The sequence below is a fragment of the Trachurus japonicus genome, chromosome 11 (genome assembly GCF_045865225.1).
Source record: "Trachurus japonicus isolate A0001 chromosome 11, Traja_1.0".
Taxonomy (NCBI): domain Eukaryota; kingdom Metazoa; phylum Chordata; class Actinopteri; order Carangiformes; family Carangidae; genus Trachurus; species Trachurus japonicus.
In genome coordinates, this window is record NC_140917.1 from 22,160,292 (window position 1) to 22,187,670 (window position 27,379).

Below are 27,379 nucleotides of genomic sequence, written 5' to 3' on the forward strand. Positions count from 1 at the left end.
CGGTAATTCAATAGAAAGCAGTTGGATAGTGAGTGAGATTTCATTATCCCACGTAAAGCAGATAATTCCAAGGGCCATCTGGGCAGATGGAGGACATTACTCCAAGGCGTATTCATATCAACGTTTATATTCACATAGACAGAGCTATCACAGCCCTGTGCTGATGTTTTTGTAAACAAGCTGTCCATTGGCCAACATGGTGTTAGGTTAGCTAATTTTGATCTGATGGAAAGGACACAAAAAAGGTCTGCTAACTATGACATTCTTGGAGTTGCAGTAGCTTTTAGTGTTTGAAAGTTTGCTAGCATTAAGCATCTGCCAAACAAAACTAAATGCTAATTTTAAAACGTCCACTCCCTGCCAGCGATTTAGTTCCATTTTACAGGCTCTTCAAAAGGCAAAAACCAACTCTTGTCCATGCTGAGCTACAGCCCATGTTACACTAATTACTACCCTTATTAGTATTCTAGTGGAACATTAGCGATTAGCATAGCCATTAAAACCATAAGGATCTCCTGTGGGGGATAACAGAAAAGAAAAACAGAAATGAGACTTAAATGTTTTAAGCCATTTTTACATGGCTCTGTTGATGTAGTTACGTTACCACCTTTCGGCCTTGGCAGACAAATGTTTAAAGGGTCCTTTGGCAATGCAGTACTGTCTAATGTATGCAAATGGTGTGAAAAGGGGACATCAATTAGAGTTGGCAGTGTACACACGGCTGTGCATTTATTCATGAGGTTGGTAAACCTGTTAATTGTATGTGCTGGAGACATCCGTCATGGGTGCTGTTGACTGGATTAACACAAACACAACTAATGACACGGATGCACATGATGTGTCCCACGGAGTGCTGTAGCTGTGATCACAGAGCGTCACAGTCGGTCCACACCAAAAATCATAATCTTGAATGATCAAAGGTAGACCAGAATCGTGGACCTGGCCTACACACTGCACGTGTACATTAACAGAGAATAGTGGGTTGGCCTCATTGTGTGTGATATTTAGGAAATTAGTGAATTTGTTCAGTCAAAAAGACACAGGAAATGTGTGAAATATAACCATGAAACAAAATGAGTCAGTATTTCTTTATGAATCTCAATAAATGCAACAAAATAATTATTGTTAAAAATAAATGTTTAAATTTTTTTTTTAAAAAGGTGCAGCAATAGGCACATTTTTTAGTTTATGAGTTTATTTATATGTAAAATACAATTTTACAACACTGCACAACATGAAATCACAGACAAACATGGATGACCCTTAAACTCTTGAGTAGCACTTTTTACATGGAGGACCAGTGAGCTTGGTTATGAATAGAGAAAACCCTTCCAGAGAGATTTACGACAGATAGCAGGTTATTTTGAGGTTAAACACAGACGAGAAACCACTAGTGTGAAATATTGCATGCGTCTGCTTGGCGACTGGTAACTAAGGACCTCCTGTACGTTTCCTCTGTTGTATGTGACGTTCTGTTGAGCGAGCCTCTTAGTGATCGCAGCCGAAAAGCTCCCGGGATATTATGTGCTTCTCAGGCAGGGCCTTGGCAGCTACCATCTCCATGGGGCTTGCAAAGTGGTAAAAGTAGCTGTCAATGAGCACTTTGACTCCTGTAGCATCACACATGGCAGCGTCAACCCTTCTGAACGTGTCCGTTGTACGCGCTTTGCCTGCAACGCGGGGGCTGGCCCTCAGATCCACATCAGTGATCGTATTACCTGGAGGACAGGAGGTAGGAAGACACATGAGTGGATGATGTATTAAGTTGTGGAGATCTCCAGAAGGATGACAGATTAACCCACGCTAATGCTTGCTAATGTTGACCCTCGATTGTGCCCTTACCCCTGATACAGTAAGCGATGTGATGATCCTCACAGACAAAAAAAGCATCACAGGTGCCAGGGTAGCCCAGCTCATCATAACGAGACATAGGGTAGGTGTCCAGGTGGGTGTGGGGCTCAGCAACTTGGTAAGCGTGTACGTTGTTAAACTGAGGTGGACAGAAGAAAGTCATGTGATTTAAGCGTAGAGGAAGAAAAGACGACAGGATCTCTGTGTGTGTGTGTGTGTCTTCTTTAGTTTACCCCCTCAATGTAAAGTTTATTGTCATAGATGAAGGCAGTGCCCGGGCCATCGTCCAGCTCCTTGAAGGTGCTATTGATGGTGTCAGCCTTCCATGTGCCATTACCAGCATCTCTATGCAGGAAGTGATTGGCTGCAAAACAAGATGAACACTTAGGACCTGACTGACTAAGATCCTAAATGAAGAGTACTGAATTGCATGCTTGTTGCAAAACTTTGAATGATTGATTAGCGTACGTTTTGTGGGTGATCTACTGTATTTGCCTAAATGACAATTATGTGCAAAGTGCAGTAATTCAATGAGGGTTTTGCGCGTTGTAACTGTTTCCGCCATGGAGAGTTTGGAGGGAGAGCCGGATGGCTGTAAATGCTAAATTAGCCGATCTCACCTCTGAAGGCAAACATGTTTCCAGCGTTGTCAGATGCGATGGCATCAATGGGAACATGGCTGCAGCGCTCTCTCTCCACATGGTCGCTCCCATCCCCTACATGGTGGAGAAGCATGAAGTTACTCAATTATATAAATAAATATTCTCCACATTTGTCCGGGCCACCATTGATTCCTACATATCCCAGTCAATATCTTATGAAGATATGATTTTCACTTACTGAATTTGTCACATCTCATGAAGTAGTCACGTGCCTCCTTGGGATAACTGCTGGGCACCTCACCAGTCTTAGGGTCAAACCTAGAGAACGTGTGTCCATGGAAGCAGTAGTAATGGTCATTGAAACGGAGGGCAGATGTACAGTTTGGCATGGACTTGAACTCTTTCTCATCCACAGCCTTGGTTTTGACATTGTACTGGTAGATGTTGTCTCCTACAAAGAGCCATAATGAGCCATTATGTTAGAGATGTGTTTCAAGACTCTGAGCATTCAGAAAAGTCATTTTTCTTTTTTCACAATGAGGAGAACAAAAATGTGGACTAACCCTTGAAGAAGATAACGGAGTCTTCATTGCAATCTGGCTTGGGGCACTCCACAGCAGCATCAAGGTTGTCAGGGATGCCAGGGAAGACCTCAGAGATGTCCTTGGGGTAGCCCTCCTCCAGCTTGGACTTGTCGTAGTTGAAGACTTTGGTGTCCTTCATCAAAGTACCACCAGTTAAAAATACAGATTGGTATAAATAACTGTCCACTGTGGGTTTGTGCATGGTGAGAGTGGTACTGTGTGTTTGCACAACCAAAGACGGGACCGTACAAAGAAGAAGAACATATGGTCATGGTCAGCTTGTTTGTCCTCCTTGTGCATGCTGAAAGCAGCATCTACGCGGCCAAGCTCAGCGAAGGTCCATTTTGTCTCCTCAGGATGGATATATAGGCCCTTGAGCACATGGTCATCTGACAGTAAGTATGGACACCAGAGCATGGAGTGAGTTCACAGGAAGCATTGCTTAGTGAATGTGAAATGACACACGATGTTATATAGTAAATTACCACAAATCCTCTAAGTGTAGCAACTAACCTTTGAAAAAGTATGGTAGTCCCTCTTCATTCACAGCAACAGCGTCCATCTCAATGCCCTCACAACGGTTATAGATAGCTACAGAATATCATGGGCAGGTGAAATAGGAAAGAAATGTTAAGTGTTAACATTAATGATGAGAAACATCAAAATGAGAATGATTATTGAATGTTTTCAATTAGCTCACCAGGATCTGGTCCTGACCCTGGTCTTGTTCTGGATGAACAGAAACAGAGAAAATATTTTTAATTATTCTCATTTCGGAGGGTGAGGTTGTTACACATTTTAGGATAACAGGCATCAATATGTATATGTTAATGACTGTCAATCTAGCCAAATGTTAGTTGAAACGGGTGTTCCACAAGGTTCTATTTTAGGTCCACTCCTTTTTTCCATTTTCATTAATGATCTTCGTCAATTGTGTTCAACCTGCCATGCTCATCTTTATGCCGATGGCACTGTTATCTATCATTCAAATCCTGTCTTTGGCCTATGGTCTTTGGCACAAGACATAGTTTATTATACTCACCTGAACTGCATATTCATTTCTGTGATGGAGCTCCAGTAGAGAGATGTAATGTATTTCAATACCTCAGACTCTGGCTGGACCCTGAGCTCACCTTTAAACCACATATTGATTATGTTTGCAAAATAATCTATGGCCACCTGGGTTCTCTTTACCGATCTATTAACTGTTTTTCATTTCAAGTCAGGAAAAGAATTATTACTCAATTGATACTTCCTCTACTTGATTATGCTGATATTGTCTATCAAAACACCACTGATTCTACCCTCAACCTCTCAGTATTTTAAATAACTCTCTATGCAGTTTTGTCTTGAGATGTCCATTTAGAACCCACCACTGCCTTATGTATGATGCCCTCAAGTGGCTTCATCCGAAACCCAGGCGTCAGTTTCACTGGTTATTGTTTCTTTATAAATGTATCCACTTAGATGTTCCACCATACTTAAAACAGTTACTGGTCCTTTATACATCTCCTTATCCTCTCAGACATATGGCAAATCCATTTTTCACAGTGCCCAAAATTCATAAAGAAATAGGCCGCAGGTCATTCAAGTACAAAGCTCCATCCGATTGGAACAATTTACCTCCCGTGTTAAAGTCCATCACCTCCTATCTTTAGAACAAATGTATTTTCCCACTTAAGAACAAGCTGCTCATGTTTCTGATGCAGTGGCACTCTGTTGCTCCTGATGTTGCATTGTGAGTATGATGTTGTATTGTTATGTGTATTTGCTTATGTGCATATGCTTACGTGTATGTGAGCACTTACACCTACATTTACAGTTACATTTGTATGTAGGTACGCGTGCATATGCAGTATGTATTTGTAATCCAACTTCTTGTGAGCCTGGGATAAGGTGGGTTGGGTTTGGGGGGCTGTTGAAGTGGGAGAGCAGTGTGCTTTGTGTCTGTTGTGTATCTTTGTAGTAGTATGTCTTTGTGTTATTTTTGTATGTGGGGACCCCCTCGAAAACGAGATGCTGCATCTCAAGGGGCTATCCTAAATAAATTGAAATTGAAATTGAAATTGATTTAAGGTGCATTCATACACAGCAACCAAACAAAAGTGGAAAAAAAGAACTTTAATCAGCTCAGCTCAGAATTTGAAAATGCAATTACTCTTGAAAAGGCACCACATAAAATGTTCAAGCATCTTTATTAAACCATTCTTTAAAACCATAAATCCTCTCCTCAGCATTAGTCCTAGCGTCTATTCTTTTTAAAGGCTGCATCATTAGGGGTTAGCATTAGGGTTAGAATAAAGCTATCTAGAATAGTTGGAGCGTCTACTGGTTGCTTAACCAATTATTTTACTTTTTGTGGTTGTACATGCACTAAAATCACTCCTATAACTGTTGAACAATATCCACTTACAGTGGAAATCATGTCATGTCTACTGTTTACAGAGTTCAGTTAATGATGTATGTATGATGATGCAGTACTGAATTCTCAAATATGCACTTTAGACTGTATTGGTAGCCCACAGTGACATAACATGTTGACTGTGTTTGATTATATAAGATAAGCAAAAGTTTTAAATCTCTCCACAGTTAGACAAAATGTTAGACAAGCAGCTGACAAAAAAACAAAAAAAACAATATTTAAAAACGTGTAAAAACTGCAGGAGTGTTGTAGCTTTAACTACTTACTGAGCCCATGCCAGGGCCAGGCAGAGAGACAGGACGAGCAGCTTCATGGCGAGTTGTCATGTTATCATGTCCAGTTTGCGTGGGCTTGGTCATGTTGAGTAACTTGGGGAGGAGGAGTAGACAATGTGGAGACTTACTGGGTTAACCAATGTTTGACATTTTCCAGTTGCTCTAACCAGCTACCTGGAAAATTAGTCCTGGGGTGGCAGAGATTCATAGAGTTGAGAAAGCCCTATGTTAACCATGAAAATCAAATATTGTCCTCACATGATACCATGTCCTATGGACTGTATTCAAAGCTAGTTCAGAGACATCCTCTGAACTTAAAAAAGAACAAGACACACAGTCGTCCTGTGTGCATAAATATTTAAAGTAAACGATTCTCCAGCGCTGACCTGTTGGTGGATGTAGTCTTATTAAATAAATGAGCATCCCTCATATTTACTAGATAACTGCTTTCAAGATATATGAATAAGAATTATACATGGTCCCTGGCGGTCGTTGGCGGCCTCCCTCTACATAAATATTATCTGTATGCCCCTGCTCTCTGCTCTGTTGACTTGCTCTTACACACAGGGGAGCTTCTATTGATTTCTACAAGGCCTTCATGCCGGTTTCTTCAGCTCACAGGAATCACATTTTCAGGAACAGGTCTTCCATCCCATCATTGCCTGTTCTGTGAGTTTCTGAAACTGTGCTGTTATTTGGCTCCTTTCAGTGGCTCTTCTCATTATCATCTATTTTAGGCCCATTAAGAATTTATGTGGGAGATTGCTGGAGAAACGGTTTAAAGTGAAAAAAAAACACACACTCTATAATCACGATGGATATAACATTGTTTAAAACATTTCTGCATTAAGTTATAGTGCCTGCATGTTCCTCTCACCCACTCACGCTGTCCGTGGTGTTGCATTGATGGGGGAATCAGTGTTAGCTCAGTTGTTCCTCAAGGCAGAATGTGTGACAACGATGGCAAGGGGACCAGGGGGTCATGACCATTCTTCTTTCTTTCTTTGATAGAGGGCAAATGTAAATGTCAGCGACGTCTGAAGAAGGAAGGTCTGCTACTCTGTGATGCTGCACAGAATAAGCTGTGACAGATGGCAGAAGCATTGCAAGCTAGAATTTATGGAGGCGAAGCTGAGAGGAGCAGCAGCAGTAATACTAGAAGAGGGAGCAGGAAAATTAGGAATTGTAGGGAGAGGCTAACAAAGGCAGGGTTTTTAAAAGCAGTGATATTGGATGTAACATATAATATGATATCCTCCCGATAATTACCAGACAGCTGCACTATAATTACCTGAAAACACAGTTGATGTAATATTCATAGTTTTCCAAATTTGAGAGCTGCTTTCCCAGATTTTTTGATTGTCTGCATTTTTTTGTTTTAACAAACATAGTTAAAGTAAAAATTCTTTACAACTACCTTTACCCTATTTGTGGTCATACAGTAGCCAATGATTTCTGTCTAGCTCTTCTGTTGACTCAATTGATCAGTCATGGTTTGCCCTTAAAATCAGAGTTCATATGTATTACCTAAAAAGTCAACAAAGAATCGCTGTGAAGTGATGTCAAGTGAAAATATATTTCAATAGTCCTAGCTTGTGAAATACATCACCGACTGCATCAGTGGTTACTGGGCTTCTACAGAAATCTACATTATTGGTGTTTTAATACATAATAAAAAACTGAACTGCTAATTCAGGGAAGAATATTCTCTTACATATCTCACTGTGGAACTACAGCTTTCCAGTCTATGAAAGTGTTACAAAAGAAGGTTTTGGCTGTAGAGTCTTGTCACATCTTCCTCCCACCACAACAAAGGCAGACCAAGAATAATGTTAGTGCCTATTTAATTCATTTATTCATGAGGGTAATTGAAATATTAACGCAGCTGGTTAGACACTGGAGACCGAATGTCTTCAATGCTCAGATCCCGCACAACTCACCAAGGAAATTATGTTTTATTTACACATAGATTCCATCCGTCACATCATAATCCCTGTGTTCGATGGAGGTATGCATCCCAAAGGTCCCTGGACAGTTTTTCCTCTTTGTCAGGTATGCAAAGAATATGTTGATGATATACACAATTGTTCTGTGTGTGAATAGTCAAAAGAGAACTGGCAACATCTTTATGAGACTGCAGTTGAATCATTTAGTGGACGAATAAAGGTTAGATTGTGGTGAAAAGTGACGAGAAGAAGAGGAGGGATGTGGCTCGGAGAGAGAGGAAAAGATGCAAAAAGGTTTTGAGAAAAGAGGATTTTGGAAAGGGGAGGACAGCAGCACAGCTAGAATTGTACAACGGCTGCATCTGACTGGTACGAACACAACCTGGCATGTTTACCCTTTTCTAATGACAAGAGAGCAGCACCGGAAAAAGGTGTGTGCAATGAAAAGTCAGACAGAGGCACAACATCCCTGCATCTGTGAACAGTTTGATCTGCACAGACCTAGCACATGGCTTTATGCTCATGTACCTGCACTGTCGTGTGTGGGGTATTACAGTATGTGACTTTAATTGCACAGATATCTGTCTACATGTGCCGTATGTGTGGATGATGTAGGCATGCGCTCGCCTCCGAGATAGTCATTTGGGGTTGCTGGCTGGGGAGCGAGAAGGAACCTGACAAGTGTGCCAATCTTGTAACGGGGTGTTCTCAGACAGTCTGGAAGGGGGGGGGTGCAGGCCTGCAGAGGAATGGAGCGGAGGAATAGGGGAGCTGGGAGGCCATGTGCTGCTCTTGTCACATGTCGCGCTTGGCACAGTAGTGGGCGAGCGGCAGGCGGGCGAGGAAAACACCACCCACCGGGAACTGTGGGCGTGGGGGCTGGGTGAGCAGGATGGCTGCTTCTTCCCCAGGCTTTATCAAAGGGAAAAAATTAAATGCAGAGAGATAGATCTGCCACTAACAATCAGACTAGTAGCACACACTCTGTGTTTGCTACAGAGTGTGTGTACTAGCACACTCGGAGAAAGAAAGAGATGCATACATACTCAATGTACTTTATATGCATGCATACAATAACCTACAGGGACAAACAGATTATTCCCTTTTCCTCACAAATGTATTAAAAGACCATTGATGGACTCGAAGCTGCACTATATTGTTTTGTTATGTGCACTGGGTCACTTTATTGCTGAAAATGAATCATCCCTAGTCTGAGGTCATGTGCACTCCGGAGAAGGTTTTTGTCAAAGACCTCTTTTGTGTTCGGCTGCATCCATCGTTCCTTCAACCAAAGACCTGGTCCTGACTCACTCTTTAAGAACAGTCTCACGTAGCTAATGCCACCACCGCCATGCTTCATTGTACTGTAAGGATGGTAGGGCATTCACCAGTTGATAAGAGGTGTTTATTCATTTTTAGCCATGTATCATTTAGCATTAGCTTTTTTTTCTAGCTATTTAACAAAAAGTTGGTTTAGATAAAGCAAGCAGATATGTTTGCTATTCTCCTATTTGTGCAGAGGAACTCTTATAAATCTCTTCTCTTGTGAACTTTTTAAGCGTAAAACATTACTGTCATCAAATCCAATTAGAGCGATCCACTAGCAACAAAAAATTGATGCTACTGCCAGGGACTGTCTCTAGCCAAAATCTGATCTACCTTATTCCTGTGTGCCACATTGTATTTTCATCATCAAAATGCGTGAAAAACACAAGCCACACTGTTGCGCTGTGCTGATGAACATGAGACAGGTAGTTTGTCCAACATTTCCTTCCCCGCTGCCACAAGCAAATCCCCATAGCAATTCCTTACTTTCTACAATTTATATGAAAGTTAGTCTTTTTAACCCACTGAGCTTTATGATGCTCCTAATTATTTAACTTTTTTTGCTTGAAAACACAAATTGAAACAGAAAAGTGTTAATTATTAATGGATCATCACACACCACACTCTGCCACTGTAATAACTGTGAACTGAACTTTGCATTGCTGCTGCTCTTACACAACCTTCCACTCATCCTAGTTTACTGCCCCTGACCTTCTTGCACACAGAAGAATGGTGCACTGCTGCACTTGATTCCTTGTGTACTATCTTGTTGTTTTGTTGTTTTGCTGTCCTAAATAGCACACAGTTTGGAATATATCTTGATAATAGGATAGTGCTTTTAATAGTTCTATGCCAGTAGTTAAAATGCTCAAATTACATCTTGTTGCCACGTATAACTGTGTTATTACAATGACAATGGCAATAATGTATTGAATTGAATTGTATTGATCATAGTATAGTATTGAGAATAGTTTGATCATGCCTGATTGGTGGTATTGTGATGTGCATTACTAGTGAAAGAAAACGTTTTCTGCTTTAAAATGCTCTGTAAATGGTGGAACCGTTTGACAGGTGTGTATGTGATGTCCGGTCTCATTTAGATCAAGAGACATCTCAAGGAAGATCAAAGGAATGCAGATCTGTCTAGGCTCAGTGTGTCACAGAAAAGGGGGAATACATTCAGTATGTAAATGAATTGTTTCTGCATTTCAGATTCAGCTGAGAAATGTATTATAAATAAAGAGCAGAGGAGAGCGGCAGAGAAATACAGGAGGATAAGAAAAAGAAAAACTAAGGAAGGGGAAAACAGGGAGTTTTTCATCTCTGGAGGAAACCTGGCTGTGTGTATGTTCACGCTCTTTTGAATGTAATGTGCAACATATGTCAGTGTGCTCAGAGCAACACAGACACGCTTCCTATAAAAATGCTGGCCTTTTTTTTTTCTTTTACCCATAAACATGTAGCCACGCAGCCCACGTTTCTTTGAAGACCACCGCTTCCCCATCAACCTTCACGCCTCCTGTTTGATTCTCCAGGCAACCAGCAATCCACACCCTCACACTTTTATTACGGCATCCCTCGTTCCCCCTTTAATTTCTTCCTCCCCATCACTCGTTCCCCTTGTCTCCAGCACCTCTACCCTCTGCTTGGTTGTGATGGATGTCTGCTGTACGCGGCATACAGCAGCCTGGAGGAAATATTCTGTCACACATCATCATTATGCGCCCAAGGACGCCTGTGTTTAAGCCAGGGACCCTGGTGCTGTCATGTCCCCTGATTATTGTGTAACGGATTGATTAACCCTCGAGTGGAAGTAACCTTTTTCGTCATGGTGGCAGGTTGCTACCGCTCTCTGGGGTGTCAGTTTGTAAATATTTGTCTCTCTCTCATTCCACAATGCATTAAACTTGTGGCACAATTGATTAACACACCCACAAAATCAATGCCTTTAAGGTAATGCGTCTTTTATTCACATGTGTCACAGCAAAGTGGGGGTTGGGGCAGCTTTAATACGTTCTCCAGCATAAGTTTATATGTGGTGACATGTGGACTGTGAAGAATTTCTATAAACTGTGCGTTATTTATTGAGCAATAAATGCTACAAAAGGCATTGAAAAGACATTGTTTATTCAGGCAGTAAATACAAGATGCAAAGTTAATATTAATGAATATTCTAAATCACATTTATTTTAATGTTTCAAACACATACGCACACACAAACACACACACACACAAAGCTGAAGGCTTCTGTGTTTGCCTGAAGATACAACATTAATTGTTTAAAAACAAAGAACTGAATGAGGTGAATAAATTAGCAAAGTGTTCTTTCAGTTAAGTAGATCTCATATATTCATAATGGTATTTTTTACATACATTTGAATAAAGTCTAAATTCTGGAGTAAAAAGTGTTGAATTTAGAATAATAAATAAGGGAAATTATTTGTTTAAAAAATCTCACTACATCCAAAATACTGTATTTAATGAGCCCGCAGGCACAGAGGAAGATTTGTTGTTGCTTGTTGCACACTTGTGAGCCAGGATTGAAAACGCAGGGGGAAAAAAAGATTTTCTTGGGTTTAATCTGCTTCTGACTTTCTCTGAACGGAACATTAAACTGCTCGGCAAAGTCTGAGCGAGAGTCACTCTCTATCTAATCTGCTGATTTGGCTCTTGGCGAGATTAAGGGTTATGGTTTAGAATGAAAGAGAGAGTGAGAGAGGGAGAATAGCTGAAGAGATGAAGTGACGGAAAAAGGGTGGATAGAGACAAGAAGGCAGAGAGGGAGGAGGGGGCAAAGCAGAGTTGATTAGAAGAGATAGAAAAGGGGAGAGACTTGTGCAGAAGCACAGATGGAAAAAGAAAATGCTCTGAAACAGGAGGCGCAAAGGCCTGTTCTGTCTTAATTGTAAGCTAACGTCTATGGAGTTGCAGTATATGAATGTATTTCCAATGATTTTAGGAGGGGCCATTCGGTAATGATGGATGAGCCTTGTGGGTTAGTGGAGGTCACAATGTCCTGCCCTCTTAATGAAGCTGTTGACAACACACTTCCTCACAATTTCTTTCCCACAGCTGAGACATGACTTAACTCTACAGGCGACTGTGGCTTACATTGTCACGGCCAGCAGCTTTGCGCGTTCGAAGAGTGCAAAGGAGCAGCCGTTTGTAGTGGAAGTTGACAACAGAGGATGGCGTATTTCAAATAACGTTTTTATTCCCTACAGTTTTTTCACAGATGCATGGTAGGATTAGAGTTAGGATCATTTTCAAGGTTAAATCGGTTCAGAATTGGTTGTCGATTTACCGGAACTAAAAACGAGACGAGTCACCCTTTCTTTCTATTGTGCCACTCAAGAAACTTAACATCGCAGCCCACTGTATGACAAGTGCCGGCACTTCTGTTGTCATCCTGCTCAGCCACAGATTTATCCCTGGGCCAGTTATTGTTGTGACCTGCTGCCAGTGATGGATTTCACTTTTGATGACTGAACTGAGTTGAGGCCTGTTGATTGCCACTGTAATTCTCCCTACCTTATCACTTATCCCACATAGGCCAAACAGCTCAGGGTGGGTTTAAGTTCACGCACCTCTTCCCCGCTTTCATATCCACAGAGAGATGAACAACTCTATTTTTCACGGGGGAGCGGAGGGACACTCTTTACACAAACATGACATAAAAGGATATTTCCAGGCTTTTCTCCCGTGGGGATCTGTAGCTGTAAGAACCCACAGTCAAGGGTCTTCCCCCTCTTCCTTGACAGTCCTATTTGTCTTGCCTGGTCAAGCCTATTCATTTGGCTCATATCTGCCATGAGTACAGTAGTGGTACAGTTTATTTATAGCTCTGATTCAAAGCTCAGTCTTCTGCCTGGCTAGCAGTGCTTGCGTGCAGTACAGTATAAATATAGCATCTCTTCTGTTCCTCCCTTGCCTTTATACATCACTTTTCTTCATCTCTTTATTCTCATTCTTTGCTTTAACTTTGACTCTCGCTAATAGGAACACTTGCATGTGTGTGCATAAACACACACTCACTTCCCGTCCATAGCCTGTAGCAGCAACGATGTCTAATTGGGCTTTCCTTTTTATATTTCCTGTCAAATAATACCTCATATACACATGATGTCAGTGGCTGCACGTGCCTTCGCTTGACTCCATCTTTCATCTAAACCCATGTGTGTGTTTAAAGAACATACAATGTATGTTCTCTCCCTCTGCAATGTGCTGGATGTGCAAATTGTGGCATGCATGAGAACATGAATAATGGAAATGTGTAAGTTTTCTCCCCTATCTCTCCCCAGCATGGTTGTTTGAAGCATGGCTAATATGAAGTGTTTTTAACCTGCGGGGCGAAGAGAGGGAAATGCTCTAATGAGCTTGGATTGCTGCTAAAGTGTGTGTTTTTTGAGTGTGCCTGCTATTGCAAATTCTCTCAATGTGTGTTGTTGTGTGTGTGTGTGTGTGTGTGTGTGTGTGTGTGTGTGTGCGAGCGTTTTGTTTTCCCGTCTGTGTGTGTTTCTCTGTGGAAGACAGGAGGCCTTTCTTCTGCAGCACTTAAACATGACAGTTATCAGGAGGGAGGCCAGTGTGTTTCTACCTAGTAGTCCCAACTTTCATTAACTCAGTCAGTATCCCTGAGCCACACAGAGGGCGAGAGAACAGACAGTGTGAGAGAGGAACAGTAAAATAGGTTTCCTCTGGAGATTAAAAAGAGTAAAAAGAAGGGATAAAGGAGGGAGAGTTTGAAAGATCATACATGCACCTGAACCCAGCCGCAGGGGCACTTCTCTGGCAGCTGAGGCTGCAGTTGTAGCACACACGAGTCGACCAGCATCAAACACACACCCTCAAACCCTTCCCACCTACACACACACACACACACACACACTGGCATACACACACGCTTCTCCTCGCCCACGCTGCTCAAACCCCCAACAAGCCGGGCCCCGTTCCACACCAGTGGCTAAAAAGACGGGGAGCGCAGCTGACACTTGTGCCGAGGAGAGGAAGAGCAAATGCAGCCAGCTCCCCCTTCTCTCTCCTCTCCTTCCAAGTGCTGCTGCTGCTGCTGCTGCTTTTATAGCCCGAGCTCCCTCTGCAAGCCATTTAACATTTCATAGCAGTAATGCATGGGCCCTCTCCTGGGCTGAGAGTCACAGCACTAGTTTATTCATCAGACCTGACCAACTTAGCTGGAAGATGATAGTCAGATTTGAGACCAGGGAGAGGGGGGAGGGGTGGCATTTTTTTTTATTCTACTTATGGCTGCTGGTGGTGGGTGGATAAAAACTGCTGCTTTGTCATGGTACAGTGGGGGAGAGCAAATAGAAAAAGTAACCTCAGATAATCTTGGTTGTGTTTGAATTAGTCAGATGAGTCTTGGACTAATGTGGTGGCTGCGTAGTCAGAGATGCTGCGTCTCACATGCTCTCTGACGTCACTCGTCTGTTTTTAGCTCTTCTCTGGATTACAGCACATTCATCTTCTCCATCACCTTCTCATTCTGTCGCCCTCTTTTTCAACATTTTTCTGTTCCGGCTCTCTAATTAACGCTCCCCTGTTCCTCCTCTCCTCCCCTCGTTGTTTTTCTTACCTGCCTCCTCTGTCAGGAGGAGCGCGGGGAGCTGGTGTTTTCTCATTAAATTAGCAGAGAACCGTAGCGCACAACATTCTAATATCTGCCCAGATGCCCATTAGTCCAGCAGCTTGGCCCAACTGATGGGAACACAGATCAGAGGGCAGACAGTACAAGTCCCCACTGGCTCTGCCTGATAAAACATCCTGTTTCACAAGCAGTGTCTAGCCGGAGCAGTCAGTTGGTTGTGACGAAGCCACAAAAAAAGGCTGCTCCGAAGGGGTTACAGAGGAGTGGGTAAATGTTGTCTGTGCAGATTGTTAGGTCTGCAGAACGTCTCATATAGAGCACCCGCCGAAACAAGGCCTGACATTACTGATGTTGTTCAAACGCCTTTTACTGTTGCTGAAAAATACATTTAGTCTTCATGTGTTGCCTCCTCTGTGGGTAATCATATTTGAGCTCAACTTTTAAGTGTCGACAATGCTCAGACATGTCGCCGGCGTCCTCGAATCCCTGAAAATGTTGATTGTTTCTGTAGACTTCAGTGTGTTTTCTTGTGGCAGCAGAAATACAGAGGGCAGGAAGCAAGGGACTGAGAGAGAGAGAGAGTGGAGGCAAAGATCAGTGGGAGCTGGCAGGGTGAAGGGAAGTCAGCCGGGACCCCCAGAGCTCAGTGATTCACCGAGTGAATGAATAAACCACATACACACACACAAGCTAACGCGCGCACACAGATGTGCCAATACAGACAGACACAGGTTACGTTTTGGGGATGTCAGGACACATCACTGTCAGAGCGTTGTCTCTGTCCTCTGAAAGAAGAGGACACGGCTAAATTAGAGATGGATCACACCGTTTTTCAGTGTCATTCACTGTAATTGGCTCATGTCTTTGCCGTGTACCCTCCTCTGCGTGTGTCGGGGCGTTGAGGACTGAAAGTCTCTTATCGACACATGTGGACGGTGTGAAGCAAAAGGGAGGGGTTTCTATCTCTTCCATCTTCACCTCAGTTGAGGTTTTGTGCAACTGTAGACAACAACATTTTTTCTCATTAGACATTCACAATGTTCATTTCCGTGCTGCCAAAATCCTGCGGCTATTCTGCTATGTTTACAAGTAACATCTGGATTATGGATCATAAATCATTTGTCTGGGCTGTAATTCAGTGCCTTCAGTGCTTCCTGCCATATTATTCAGCTTATGTTTAGATTTAGTTGTCGTGACCATTGGAAAACAAAAGTGACAGATGACATCAGTCTTGCCGAAAGTTTTGATGACAACAAGATGAAACCAAAGGGAACAAAATCCACTGGCTGCAGAGGCTGAGGTGTGTTTTTATTGATCTGAGGCGGCACACAGGCACAGGCTCGTGTGTTCATGGTCAAAGTGTAATACTCACTTGAGCCATTTGTATTTGTGATGATCTGTGAAAAAAGAGATTGTTATTGATCCTCGTTTATGCTTCGGTATGTGTGTTTAGTGCATGTACAGTGTACAGCAGTCATGTTTGACACACAACACGCACACACAGGCTGAGTGAGAGTTCTGGCCATTTTTTTTTTCCAGCCACCTCATTCATTGCTTAAAAGATACTGATTTGATTTGATGGAAGCAGGTGACCCGCTGTCCATAATATACACAATCAGTCCCTGTCCAAACCCCTCAGCTTACTAAGATACAAACTGTATTAAACAGCTTCCTCCAACAACCCCCTCTTTGTGCATGGTAGGGTCAGATAGATTGTACAGAAGTGCCTGCGGCTGACTCTGCTCTTCACTGAGACCAGCCTTAGTGACACCATGGTGGCTAGGAACATGAATACTCAGTGAACCAGAAATGGAGCTTGTGTGCCGTGTTGGCAATTTATGTGCATCATGTGATTGTCTAACGCTAATTAACTGAATCACATTAACATAGCAAATAGGAGGCATTTAAGCACATGCACACATCCTCAGAGTGAGAAGAATCTTCAGAATCAGGATACATGATTGTGTGATGATTTTCTCTTTGATACCAAATGTATAATTTAGAAGAAACAATGCGGTGGCATTGCATGGTGTTAGCTCTCTGTGCTATTCATGGGTTGGCTAATAGCTATTTCTGAACTGGGTGTTGAGTTACATCAATTACAGTACACTGACCTAACCCTAACCCATCAGTGAGGCATTGTCCAGAGTGGAAACCAAAATGAGTGGAATTTGAGAATTAAAGTAAGGGCCATCAGTCACCTGGACATGTAGCTCAGAAATCCATTGATGGGAGTAGTCAATCAAATTAGTCTGGATCAAGAAGCAGACAGAAATCACTGAGTTCGACAGGAAGGCCAACAGATTAAAAAACAAAACAAAACAAAACAAACACAACAAAAAACCTCACTTTCTAACCTGAGTTATCATTGACGATGCGGCGTGTCAGCAGTAGTCCTGAAGAAGTGCTGGTAGTTGACCCCTGAGGACCAGTAAACTTCTCCTTGTGTGACTAATATTATTTCTCTGCAACAAACCACAGCATCAGCATTCCCTAGCACTCGTGCCTTGCAACAAAAAACAGAAACCACAAAGGCATCACAAATGCCACAACATGTTGTATTGTTAGCACACTCTGCCCTACACTGCTGAAAGTGAAGCATGATGTAAAAGGGAGCTTTAACTTGGCCCTTTTTGGTTAGGACAGTACATTTTTGATTATTTGGCTGTCAGTTAAGATGATACATTATAGGAGTCATTTATTTTGTAAGACAAATAATATGTTTTTCCATAATCTCTGTGGGTAAATCATGAAACCAACAGTTCCATAGTTCAAGGGTTAAGAAATACTTTATCAAAAATCTGTTGAATGTTTAGGCATCTAAAATATTTAGTTCAGTCAACTATACCTGTCCTAATTTCCTCCTCCCTGGGTGGCTAACAAAAGGCAGCTAGTTAGAGGAGCGTGTTTGCTGGGCTCAGCACTGTGCTGTATTTACTGGCTTTGGAAAGCAGTGAGGTGCACTGACTGTTGTGTGGACAAGGGAGACTAATATCTAGCATGGACTTCCTATCAAATTAAACAGCTGTCACCATCTCCTGCGTAGCTCACATTAAACCACTATTAAACCACTTCATTTCTTTTAAAGGAGACATATTATGCCCCCTTTCTAGAAATTGAAATAGTTCCCAGGTGTCTTAAGGACAAGTGCTGCGATGATCAAACATCACAGCACTTTTCATTCGCTCAAAACAGCCCTGTTCAGAACGGCTGGTTTCAGTGTCTGTCCCTTTAAATGCAAATGAACCACTGCTTGCCCTGCACAAGATTTAAGTGCCCAGATATTGTAGTTTGAAAACAGCTACATTTTAGTCTTTGATGATTGAGTTGAGGTCTTGTTGTGACCTGTTAAACTTCTGGGGCAAATAGACAATTAATAGAATAATGGGAAAAAATTTAAAGATTTTCTGACTAATGAGCTATGCAGCTACTTAAAGGCAAAATGCATACAGATCTTTGGCTGACCAACTTCACTTTTAGGACTTATCACAGATCAAAGTCTTGTTTATCCAAGTCAATGATCTAAATGTCTGATTTGGGCATAAAGATACAAATTGTTATTGAGTGGTAATTAGTTTCATTTTTGTGCACTTAAAGCCAGTTTATTGATGTGTGTGTGTGTGTGTGTGTGTGTGTGTGTGTGTGTGTGGAGAGTGCGCTGCATAATGGCAGCCATGCATCTAATTGCACTTCCACCGAGCATTTGAAACCTTTCTGGTTATTTGCAACGAGCTCAGTGGGAGACTGTGTGACAAACACTCGTGTGATGAATTGGTTCATTTAAAAATATGAACTTCTGCAACTATGGAGACAATAGCATTCAGTGATTTTGTGCTCATTCATTCCCACTCATGTTCTTCCCCTATCCCTCGTCAGCCTCTTCTTTCTCACACACACACACACGCACACACACGCACACACACACACACACACACACACACACACACACGGACAAACATGCCGACAAGAACAGAAGCAGACACACGTCAGTACACGCTACGTCAGACAAACACAGATAGACACAGATAACACATGCACAAACATGCACAAACATGCACACCGTTTTGGCGGTGGACCAATTCAAATCTGCAAAAAACCATCACACGAAAACCTGTCTCCCAAAACACCGGTGATGCAGTTAACCCCTTCAACAGGTTCTCTGTTGCCATGGCAACGTACTGCAGGCTGACCGAGCGGGATGTGAGTGAAAAACCCATTTCCTTGGCGACCAGTGGAGACATGCAGAAACATCAAATGGTTTGTGTGATTGTGTGCGGGCGTACGTGTATGTGTACTGTATGTGTGTGTGTGTAGAAAGTGTACGAGCTGACGTGTGTCTATGTGAGGAGTGTGTTAAGATCTCATCAGTGCGTTTGCCACCCGGCTTTGTATCACATCATTTCCACCAATGATGAAACGGACTGTAAGTAAGAGGTGGGATTGGTCCTCAGTGATTGACATGACTCTTTGTTCTGTGAAAGCAATTGACTCACATGCACACGCACACACACACACACACATACACACGTGCACATTCAAACAACAAACACACAGGCATGGCTCCCCTTGTTCCCCCTAATGACTGCAGCCATCATTATCTAGCAGCAGTTTGTGGCTGTGTGAGGGAATGTGGAGACATGAAAAGAGAAACAGTCTCATGCTCATTCTACATCTCTGTGGATGAGCTGATGTGGGGAGAGAGAGAGAGAGAGAGAGAGAGAGAGAGAGTCATGAGCCAGTTCCCTCTGCATTCTTCTCTCCCATGAATCTGCCCACGCGCTGCCTTCCACCCACATCATCGCAGCAGTGATGGAACTTTTCTACCTCCTCCCTTGCTCGTTTTCTCACTCTCTGCTTTTTTCTCTCCCTCCTATTCACATGTTCTCTACCTTTTTCTATCTGTCACGCTTCCTTCCCAATTTGTGTCTCCCTTTCTCACGCACTCCTCATTTGTCATCGCTGAACTCCAGCTTCTTCTTTCTGCCGTATATTCTTTATTTCTGTCGCTCCATCCCACCAACGTGCTGTCTTTTCTGACGGAGAACACATTCAGAAGAATTTCTCTGCTTCTGCGTGAATCAGCCATGTGCCCCCTTTTTACAGCGAAACTCTGGAGGATGCAGATGAGGTCGAAAGAGTTCCCACTGTTATTGTAGAGTCGTCGAAGACTTCTCCTGTGTGTTGTGAATTTTCACTTTAAGAGTTCAAGCAAAGATATAACAGAAGATGCAATGACTGTGCTTTGAAGGTGCCAGAAAAAGTGAATGATACAGTCAGTTCAAGCAGCTACTGAATGTGAGAACAGTTATTGTGTGTATTGCTCTGAATTTCTATCTACCTTATAAATATTGCTAAAACACAGTATCAAAGCTCGAGCTGCATCACCGATTCCCAGTATTATTCAGTATATCCATTCCACCGTCAGAGTCATAGCATCATCTCCAGGGGCAGGTGAATGAGAGGGGAGCAGTTTTATCCGATCACAGCCAGTGGAGGTGCCTCATCAAAGGCCTTCTGGCCTGGTGTGCTCCCTGGGGCATTGCCATCCTCCAGGAGACGTATCAAACACATGAAAGAAGAACATTCAGAGTCACACTCCTTTGCCTCCATCACAGCAGTTCACATTTATCATCACACCTTACCAGCAGTTATTTACTGTGAGGCTTTCTGCACAGGCTTACTCTGCTGATTCTTTTGCTTTTGATTTATCTGAACTGCTTTTCAAACTGCTTTTAGGCAGAAAAGCATTTAGATGTAGCAATACCTTTTTTAAGTTTAAAATTTTTTTTTTTATCATATCTATAAGCTGAGGAGCATTCACACAAGATGCATCACGATGCATCTCAGCCTTTGGCCACATTTTAAATCAGCACCTTTCTTTTTCAACCACACAACAAATCCAAAGGGACATTGTCCCTGCTCCATAAAGTATTCTACCACATCCTCAGCTGCAGCAGTGTGCTTTCCCACTGTCAGCTGTAGCAGACGACAGTGTTCACAAGCAGGGGGCAGAGATGCAGCCATCTTGGAGGCAGTGGTGCATGCCAATGTCTGCTTGATGAGTTCACAGAGGAAGTAGTTCATCTTCCTCCACTGTTATTTTATTCATTACTGCCTGTCGGAGAGAACAGACACACACGCACACACACACGCACACAATACAGTGTAGGCAAGCATGCACACAGGCAATCAGGTGGACAGATGGGCAGAAGAACACATTTTCATGTAGCGTTTTTTTCCCCTCCTGTCTTCTTTCCTTTCTCTTTTCTCTTAATCTCTTGTTTTTAGTTTGTATCTACAGTATGTTTTCCCATCTATCTCATTCTCATGGACACAGTATCTCAGTAACACCTTGGTGGAACTTCACTAAAACCCCAAAAATGAGCTGCTAATGATTTTGGGGGTGAAAGGCCATAGGCATCACAACCTCACAAACCATTTTGGCTATTGGAATGTGACATCTTAAAGCAGAAGTAAGTGATATATTTGTGTTAATATAAGTCTTAAATAGTTATATCTTCCGACAGCAATCACTTACATAGAGTGTTTGGACTGAAACACGGGTCTGTCAGTCCCTCTGCTCTGCTCTGAGCCGAGGAGAAAACATTTATCGTATCCTACAGTTTTTATCCAATGAGGAGAGAGAACGGCATGCAGGGCTGTGTGTGCAGCCAAGGAACGCCGTGAATGTGGCGACGTAGGGACGAGGACTGTTATGGTGCGTTCAAGGAAACTCGTATTTTTCCGACGTGAAGTGGTACCAGTTCGATCTGGTACGAGTTCACCGGTCGGAAGTTACGAGTGGCCGTTATAGTGACTTTCACCGGTAAAACAGGTCAGAAAAACACAAGTGGGTTGCCTGAAACGCTACAAAGTCGTAAGTTGTGACTTGAAGCTGTAATTTACGATTTCAAAAGCCTGCCTGGAACGCAGCATTAGCGAAAACGACCGGACCACTTACTTCTGCTTTAACACCTTGACTAATTTATTTATATGACAAATAGATTAGAGTTTAGTGGCTGAAAGTAAATGTTTAAAGGTCAAAGACACAATGATGTCACAAAACATTTTGGCTCTGCAAATTTAATATCCCAAACTACTCACGGGAAATCATCCAATTTTTGCCACAAAAGTTCAGTTGGAGTGAAGAATGAACTGAATGGACTTTGGTGGTCAATGGTCAAGTGCACAGTGACCTCACTAAACACCTTTTAGCCATTACTTGGACTTCACCTTATGACATCTCACACAAATGGCTAAATGACTCTGGATAAACAGGGGTGTAACCTGAAACTATAGTCTGAATGATGGAGGCAACAACGAGGAGGTGGTAATTCTAGTTTGTTAGTTATTTTCCTCTCATAATGGTTATTCCAGCTTATCTAGCCACAGTTTATATGGCATGTCACTGAGGCTCATTATACTTGCCTAAGGCTTTTAAATACATCTTTAAATAGTAGCTCTGAATCCTTCTGAGGATTAAGTGGAGATATAAGAACCCTGACAGCCTGCGGTTGTACGCTTCTGCTTTGTGTTCGTCTTTTGTTTTGTCAATTTGAGATGAACTGCTTTGGCCTACTTGTGGTGGGGGCAATTAGAGAACCCTTGGGCAGTTGCTCTTGAGGATTTCCGGATTGTCTCACTTGAGTAAACAATACTACATTTCAAACAAACACGTACACAAGCTGAAACACACAGAGCAAGAGGTATCAGAACAACGGGGCAGCAGAGTGCTGTGTTCAGTGCCCCGGAGGTGTAGTTATTTCAATGTTGCTTCTTCGTCTTTGTATGACACGTTGCGTGTGCAAAGTTGTTGGTTCACTGGGAAAGAAAAGAAGCCATTGGGTATTGTCGAGTCAAGAGAGGAGATAGGGAGGAGGAAGAGTGTGGTGTTCTGTAACTGCCTGATAGCCCATTCTTACCGGAGTTCAACAACACTCATTAAGCTCAGCTGCCTGTGCAGGAAACGTTTGGGAGATTCAAACTGAAGAAGACTCCTGTCCTCCCCCTGCAGGCCAAAACAACTTCTGAGTTACTTTATATCTCTGTGGCCCTTTTCCTGAGACGGGAAGAAGTTTAGATTTGGTTTCACTGCGGTCTGAGTTGAGAAGGCATGAGACTAGTCTGTGGCCACTTTTGAGGGTGATGCACTTTTGTACCAAAATCCTGAAATAGTTAAATGAAAGAGACATCCTCCAATTGAACAAAATTCTCCTTCTCTGATTAAAAAATGTCAGTGGTCAAGTTATTCCACTGATGAGTTTTCATATTTGAATTATAGCACTCAAAAGGAACCGGACTGGATGTGAAGTCTTGATGATATTTTGCCTCTTTAATTATAATGATGACAGTCCAGGGGGTTTCCTTCCATTTAATATGTAAGAATAATAATTACAATAGTAATGCACACATAGATAATAGTATTGACATAACTGAGGCCTATATGTGACATCTCACACACAGATATTTTTAGCAGAATACGACATCTGCATATTCATCGCTCATCGCCCCTGTCACCAGTTCCCCTTTGCTCCAGTTTAACATCACACCTGATGATCTAGTGTTGATACCTGAGGTGAGAGCTGCATGTGCAGACACTGGGAGGGGTGGCATTACACGGCTTTTCATTGATACAGAAACAACCTGCCAATTATAACTTTGTAGGTGCTACCTACCAAGCTGCATCCGTGAAAGACTGTGCTACTAAAATGGTAACTAGCATAAATGAGACTGCGGAGCCTGTACAGATGTAAGTCAACAAAGAGAACAAACCCTCAGCTCTATTTCTTCCTTTGTTGTGGAAAATAGTAACCTTGTGTGCTTACAAACGCCTGCGGATGACAGGAGAGAAACAACACTCGCTGCTGATTAACATTGGCAAAATGAAAGAAAACAGTAGTCAGTGTAAGAGCAGCATGTCCTGGAGTATAGATTTAAGCTTAAGTGTAAAAATTAACTAGTCAAGATGTGGTGTATACAATTGGACTTCATAATGTTTAAATCAATACTCAGCTCTTCCTGATAGGTTGTAAAACAAAGTCAGGATTGAGGGACAGAGAACCGCTGCTTTATTGATTACTGTGTGGAAATTCACATTTTACCTGTGTCATTCAGAGAGATCACAGTGTCTGCTATACAGTTTCAGTGTCCTAGAAGTTTTAGAAACACCCACTAAAGAAACATGAATTAAGCTCATCATGTACATCAACATTATTATGACATAGGAGTGCCAGTCCATTACAGTATAGAGTGGCGAAGTCTCGCTGGACCCCCATGGGAGCGTAAAAAATGAGTGGTGTTCAATGGACAGAAAATAATTATTTTCTGATCCCCCAGTCGTTATGTCTTGGATTACACAAATGTTGTTTATAGGCTTAAATGATATTTTCATGTCAAGAGTTTGACCGTTTATTGTGCAATTATTCAGTTAAAGACTGTTGAGAAAACACAATGAGAAAGACTGCATGTTATGTTGCGTATGTGACGTCACCTCATCACCCTTTCCCTCCCTTCTTAGCGACTCTCCCCATCGGCGTAAGTAAAACTCTCCACATGCCCCAACTTATAATGATTCCCCCTCTTTCTATACTTATTCTGCCCTTGGAAAAAGGCGGTGAAGTGGAGCAGAGAGATCGCCATGTCGGTTGCAGAGTTCAAGTGCGGGTGGTGACGTACATCAATTGCCTTGAGAGCAGCGAAGAGCTGTACTACAGCTCTTTGCTGTAGTTCACAAAGCGGGCTCACACAAAACCTAACATTATCAAAATTCTTCATGCTAAATTGTAGTCTTCTTTGTGTGAAAATATATCTTTAAATATCACAAACACTCAAACGGGACCAGAAGATAATTCTTATCTACCCATTGAATCTCATTGCTAATTTTTCGCTTTTGAGGGCCCACGGATGGGCGGGACTTCGCCACTCTATAGCTGTATCACAGGCTAAGACAGTACCAGGACGGGCTGTCATGTTAGTGCAATGTTAATATAGGAAATAGACAGGTAACATGGGCAGCTGGGTGGTACAGCACACCCCAAAATAAATCTAGCTAAATACATAGCTGCATTTGTGTATTTGGTTTCTATAGCTCATTTGCACATCACTACAATGACATCATATGAAGGTGCAGGTCAGAGTTGCCAGTAGTTGTCTCCTCTAGAGAGGGGTTGGGTGGTAGTTTGGCTACAGGTCTCCCCACTGGAGTGGGAGAGTCTATCAAGTGGCACCTTTTATATACTGTACGGTACTAATACACTCAGACCAGGACAAGTTATAAACCATAATTCATTTATACAAATACCGGCTTCTAGTTTCACACATATCATGTGTTACTGTATGTGTAAAATAGTTAACAAGCCTGTATTCCTTATACACCACACGTGTGTGCGTGTGTTGTATATGTCTCTTTGTTGTATATAGAGAGTGAAACTATTTTCCACTCTTGTCACGTTATTTTGGTGTTTATGATTGTATATCATTTGGTACTAACCGATGATTTTGCATCAGGTAAAGCAATGACTCTAGGTGGCGACTGTGTGTGTTAAAATGTGTGTTTTGTTTGAAGCATGCAGTATTGTAGTAATTAGGCCCTCTTCGGTGTATTTAGCGATTTGCATGATGATATTCACCCGGAGCACCATACAAACTAGAACAGCCACTGTGTCAGTGTGTTGTGACGTTCTCCACTGAGGCCACCATAGTTAGCCGTTAGGGACTGTTTGTGTGTTGACTGTCCATCAGTGACACATCAGGAGAGATTGTATGTTTCCCTCTTCCCTGCTTCTGCTCACATACACACACACCAGCATCTTTTCTGTCTCCCAGCATTGCAGCCTTTCTGAGTTGAGAAAGGTGGCTAACTCTAGTTGATTTATTTATGAGGTGGAGTTCAATACTGGCTTTAGGCCTGTCTTTAAGACTGGCCTCTTATATTCTATGCTTATTGACAGCGTTTGTGGTCTTCATTAATATTACATTTTGACATCCTGACAGATACACATTCCCAAAGGAAGGCAGCAAAATAAAGTTTTCTGCTTCCTCAAAAAATTCTCCGTACTTTCATCCTAACTTTGACAGGGAGGCTGAGTATTTCCTGCACAAACAGGCTTGAGTTCTTGTTTTTGTTTTAGTTTCAAATAATGCTAGAGGGTAAACTGATCAGTTTATGTCGAAAAGTTTGCATTTGTGATATTTTTCTCCTCTAGCTTTTTTGATGGCTGTGAACCAAGTGCATGAATCAGAACCAAAATGGATTGGCGAGTATTTACCTCGAGTTTAGAGCTGATTTTGATTTACTCCGGTTCAATCTAATTGGCCAGGCTGGGCATGAAGCATGTTGCTCAGGTGACAAAAGAAAGCAGTCTTTTCTGCTCCAGAATTTTAACCAGCACCACCGAAATACGAACAAAAAATCAATGAGGATCATTGTGTAATAAATTACGTTGCAGGAAATGAGAATGGCTTTGGGGTAAGATTCTAACATTTCAGATGGTGAAGGAGATGCCAGCCGTTGAAGAGAATTATAAATAGACTGGATAAATTGATTAGCATTATGCAACGCTTATTCAGTTATGCATCCCGAGCTTTCCTTGATGTGGTTTTCTTACATGTAATTTAGAACGGGCACTTTGCTCTCTTAAATTATTCAGTCACACAAACAGGCATAGAAAGACCCTCTCCTCCCCACCCCCCACCTCACCTCACACACTGCCCCAACACACACACACACACACACAAAGGAGCACCGTGATAGGTGAGGCAGTCACAAAGACTCAGCGGTGATGACTGTCACTTGTGGTCCCTTGGGTTTGCTCCGTGGTCAGAGATTGGGATGTAATAGAGGAAGACTATTATTGTGATCTGCTCAATTATTCATCTATGGATGAACTCAATACCCAGAGTGGAGGAGCAAGACGTTTGGGTCGACGTTAAGCATAGCAGCCATATGCCCAAAGACAGATAAAAGGTCTGTCCAAGTTTCAACAGGACTCTTGTGAATTAACTAAAGCAACAAGTAACTCTGTCATGTAGGTTTTCGTGTCATTGATTTAATTCTTGGATGCAGGATAAGTAAGACATGTTGTTTGTGATACATAACACACCACAGCTCTTACAAAAGGCTGCTCATTCCCACACTGTGTAAAGGTACCATTTCTTGATTGCTCTCTCATTGTCAGGAGGCAACGCCGGAGCTTATCTTAACCTGCCCCCCTTCCCCATTCGACTTGTCTGACAATGGAGTGTATCTTTGAAGATAGCATCGCCAACCAGCCTATAGCTTTGCCAGTTGGAGCCAAAATGCTGCTCAGCTTGCTTTTATTTTACCCAAACTCGAGCCAAACACAGGTCTGTATTCTGCGCAAAGCACGCTCTCCATCAACACTAGCACCTATTCAGTAAGTGGATTGCTGCATTATAACTTCATGAACATCCCCAGAAAATGAGGAGCGCTCGTGAATGCAACTGCCAGAGAAGGCATTTTTATCCCATGTTGTGTTTACATACCAGCAGAACCACCTTTGATGGGATTAGAATCACTAAAGATGTGCTTTAGCCGGCCCGGGAAGCTGCTAGCAGGGAGAATGTGCAGGGATTTATGCATTTTTGATGCAGCGTGGGGAGGAGTGGAACTCTGAAAAGGCTGCATGACCTACTTAGAGAGCCGTGGAATTCAGACGACTCGTCATGCCACAAAAAGAGAGAAATCTTTCTCTCACTCTCTTGTACGTGTGTGTGTGTCAGAGAGGTGTATGCAAAGTGTGTGTATGT

General features: G+C 42.4%; 2 protein-coding genes across 5 annotated transcripts in view; one reads left to right on the forward strand and one right to left on the reverse strand.

The window, feature by feature from the left end:
* gabbr2 (gamma-aminobutyric acid (GABA) B receptor, 2) overlaps positions 1–27,379 on the forward strand; it is a 185,509-nt gene that overhangs the window by 19,597 nt on the left and 138,533 nt on the right. Inside the window, exon 1 of one of the 4 annotated variants that reach the window (XM_085791841.1) lies at positions 7,710–7,786. The exons of the other annotated variants lie outside the window; for them this stretch is intronic. Within the exon in view, the coding sequence (XP_085647967.1) occupies positions 7,745–7,786 (42 nt within the window). The 5' untranslated portion in view covers positions 7,710–7,744. Of the gene's footprint in view, positions 1–7,709; positions 7,787–27,379 lie in introns of those variants that run through there. 4 annotated transcript variants of the gene reach the window in all.
* LOC146978823 (hemopexin-like) lies at positions 1,199–5,777 on the reverse strand. The gene is made up of 10 exons (XM_085791838.1): positions 5,726–5,777; positions 3,738–3,766; positions 3,551–3,628; positions 3,287–3,426; positions 3,017–3,170; positions 2,692–2,904; positions 2,472–2,567; positions 2,085–2,215; positions 1,843–1,990; positions 1,199–1,718 (listed from the first exon to the last, which is right to left on the reverse strand). The coding sequence occupies exons 1-10, from the start codon at positions 5,770–5,772 to the stop codon at positions 1,489–1,491; spliced, it is 1,266 nt and encodes a 421-aa protein (XP_085647964.1). The 5' UTR covers positions 5,773–5,777; the 3' UTR covers positions 1,199–1,488.

What these genes read in the sequence shown, in the direction of transcription:
- LOC146978823 (XM_085791838.1), bottom strand. Translation starts at nt 5,772, where the DNA reads ATGAAGCTGCTCGTCCTGTCTCTCTGCCTGGCCCTGGCATGGGCTCA. An exon ending in AGGGTCAGGACCAGATCCTG is followed by an intron (nt 3,629 to 3,737) that starts GTGAGCTAATTG and finishes GATATTCTGTAG; the next exon opens with CTATCTATAACCGTTGTGAG. An exon ending in CATCGCTTACTGTATCAGGG is followed by an intron (nt 1,719 to 1,842) that starts GTAAGGGCACAA and finishes CCTGTCCTCCAG; the next exon opens with GTAATACGATCACTGATGTG.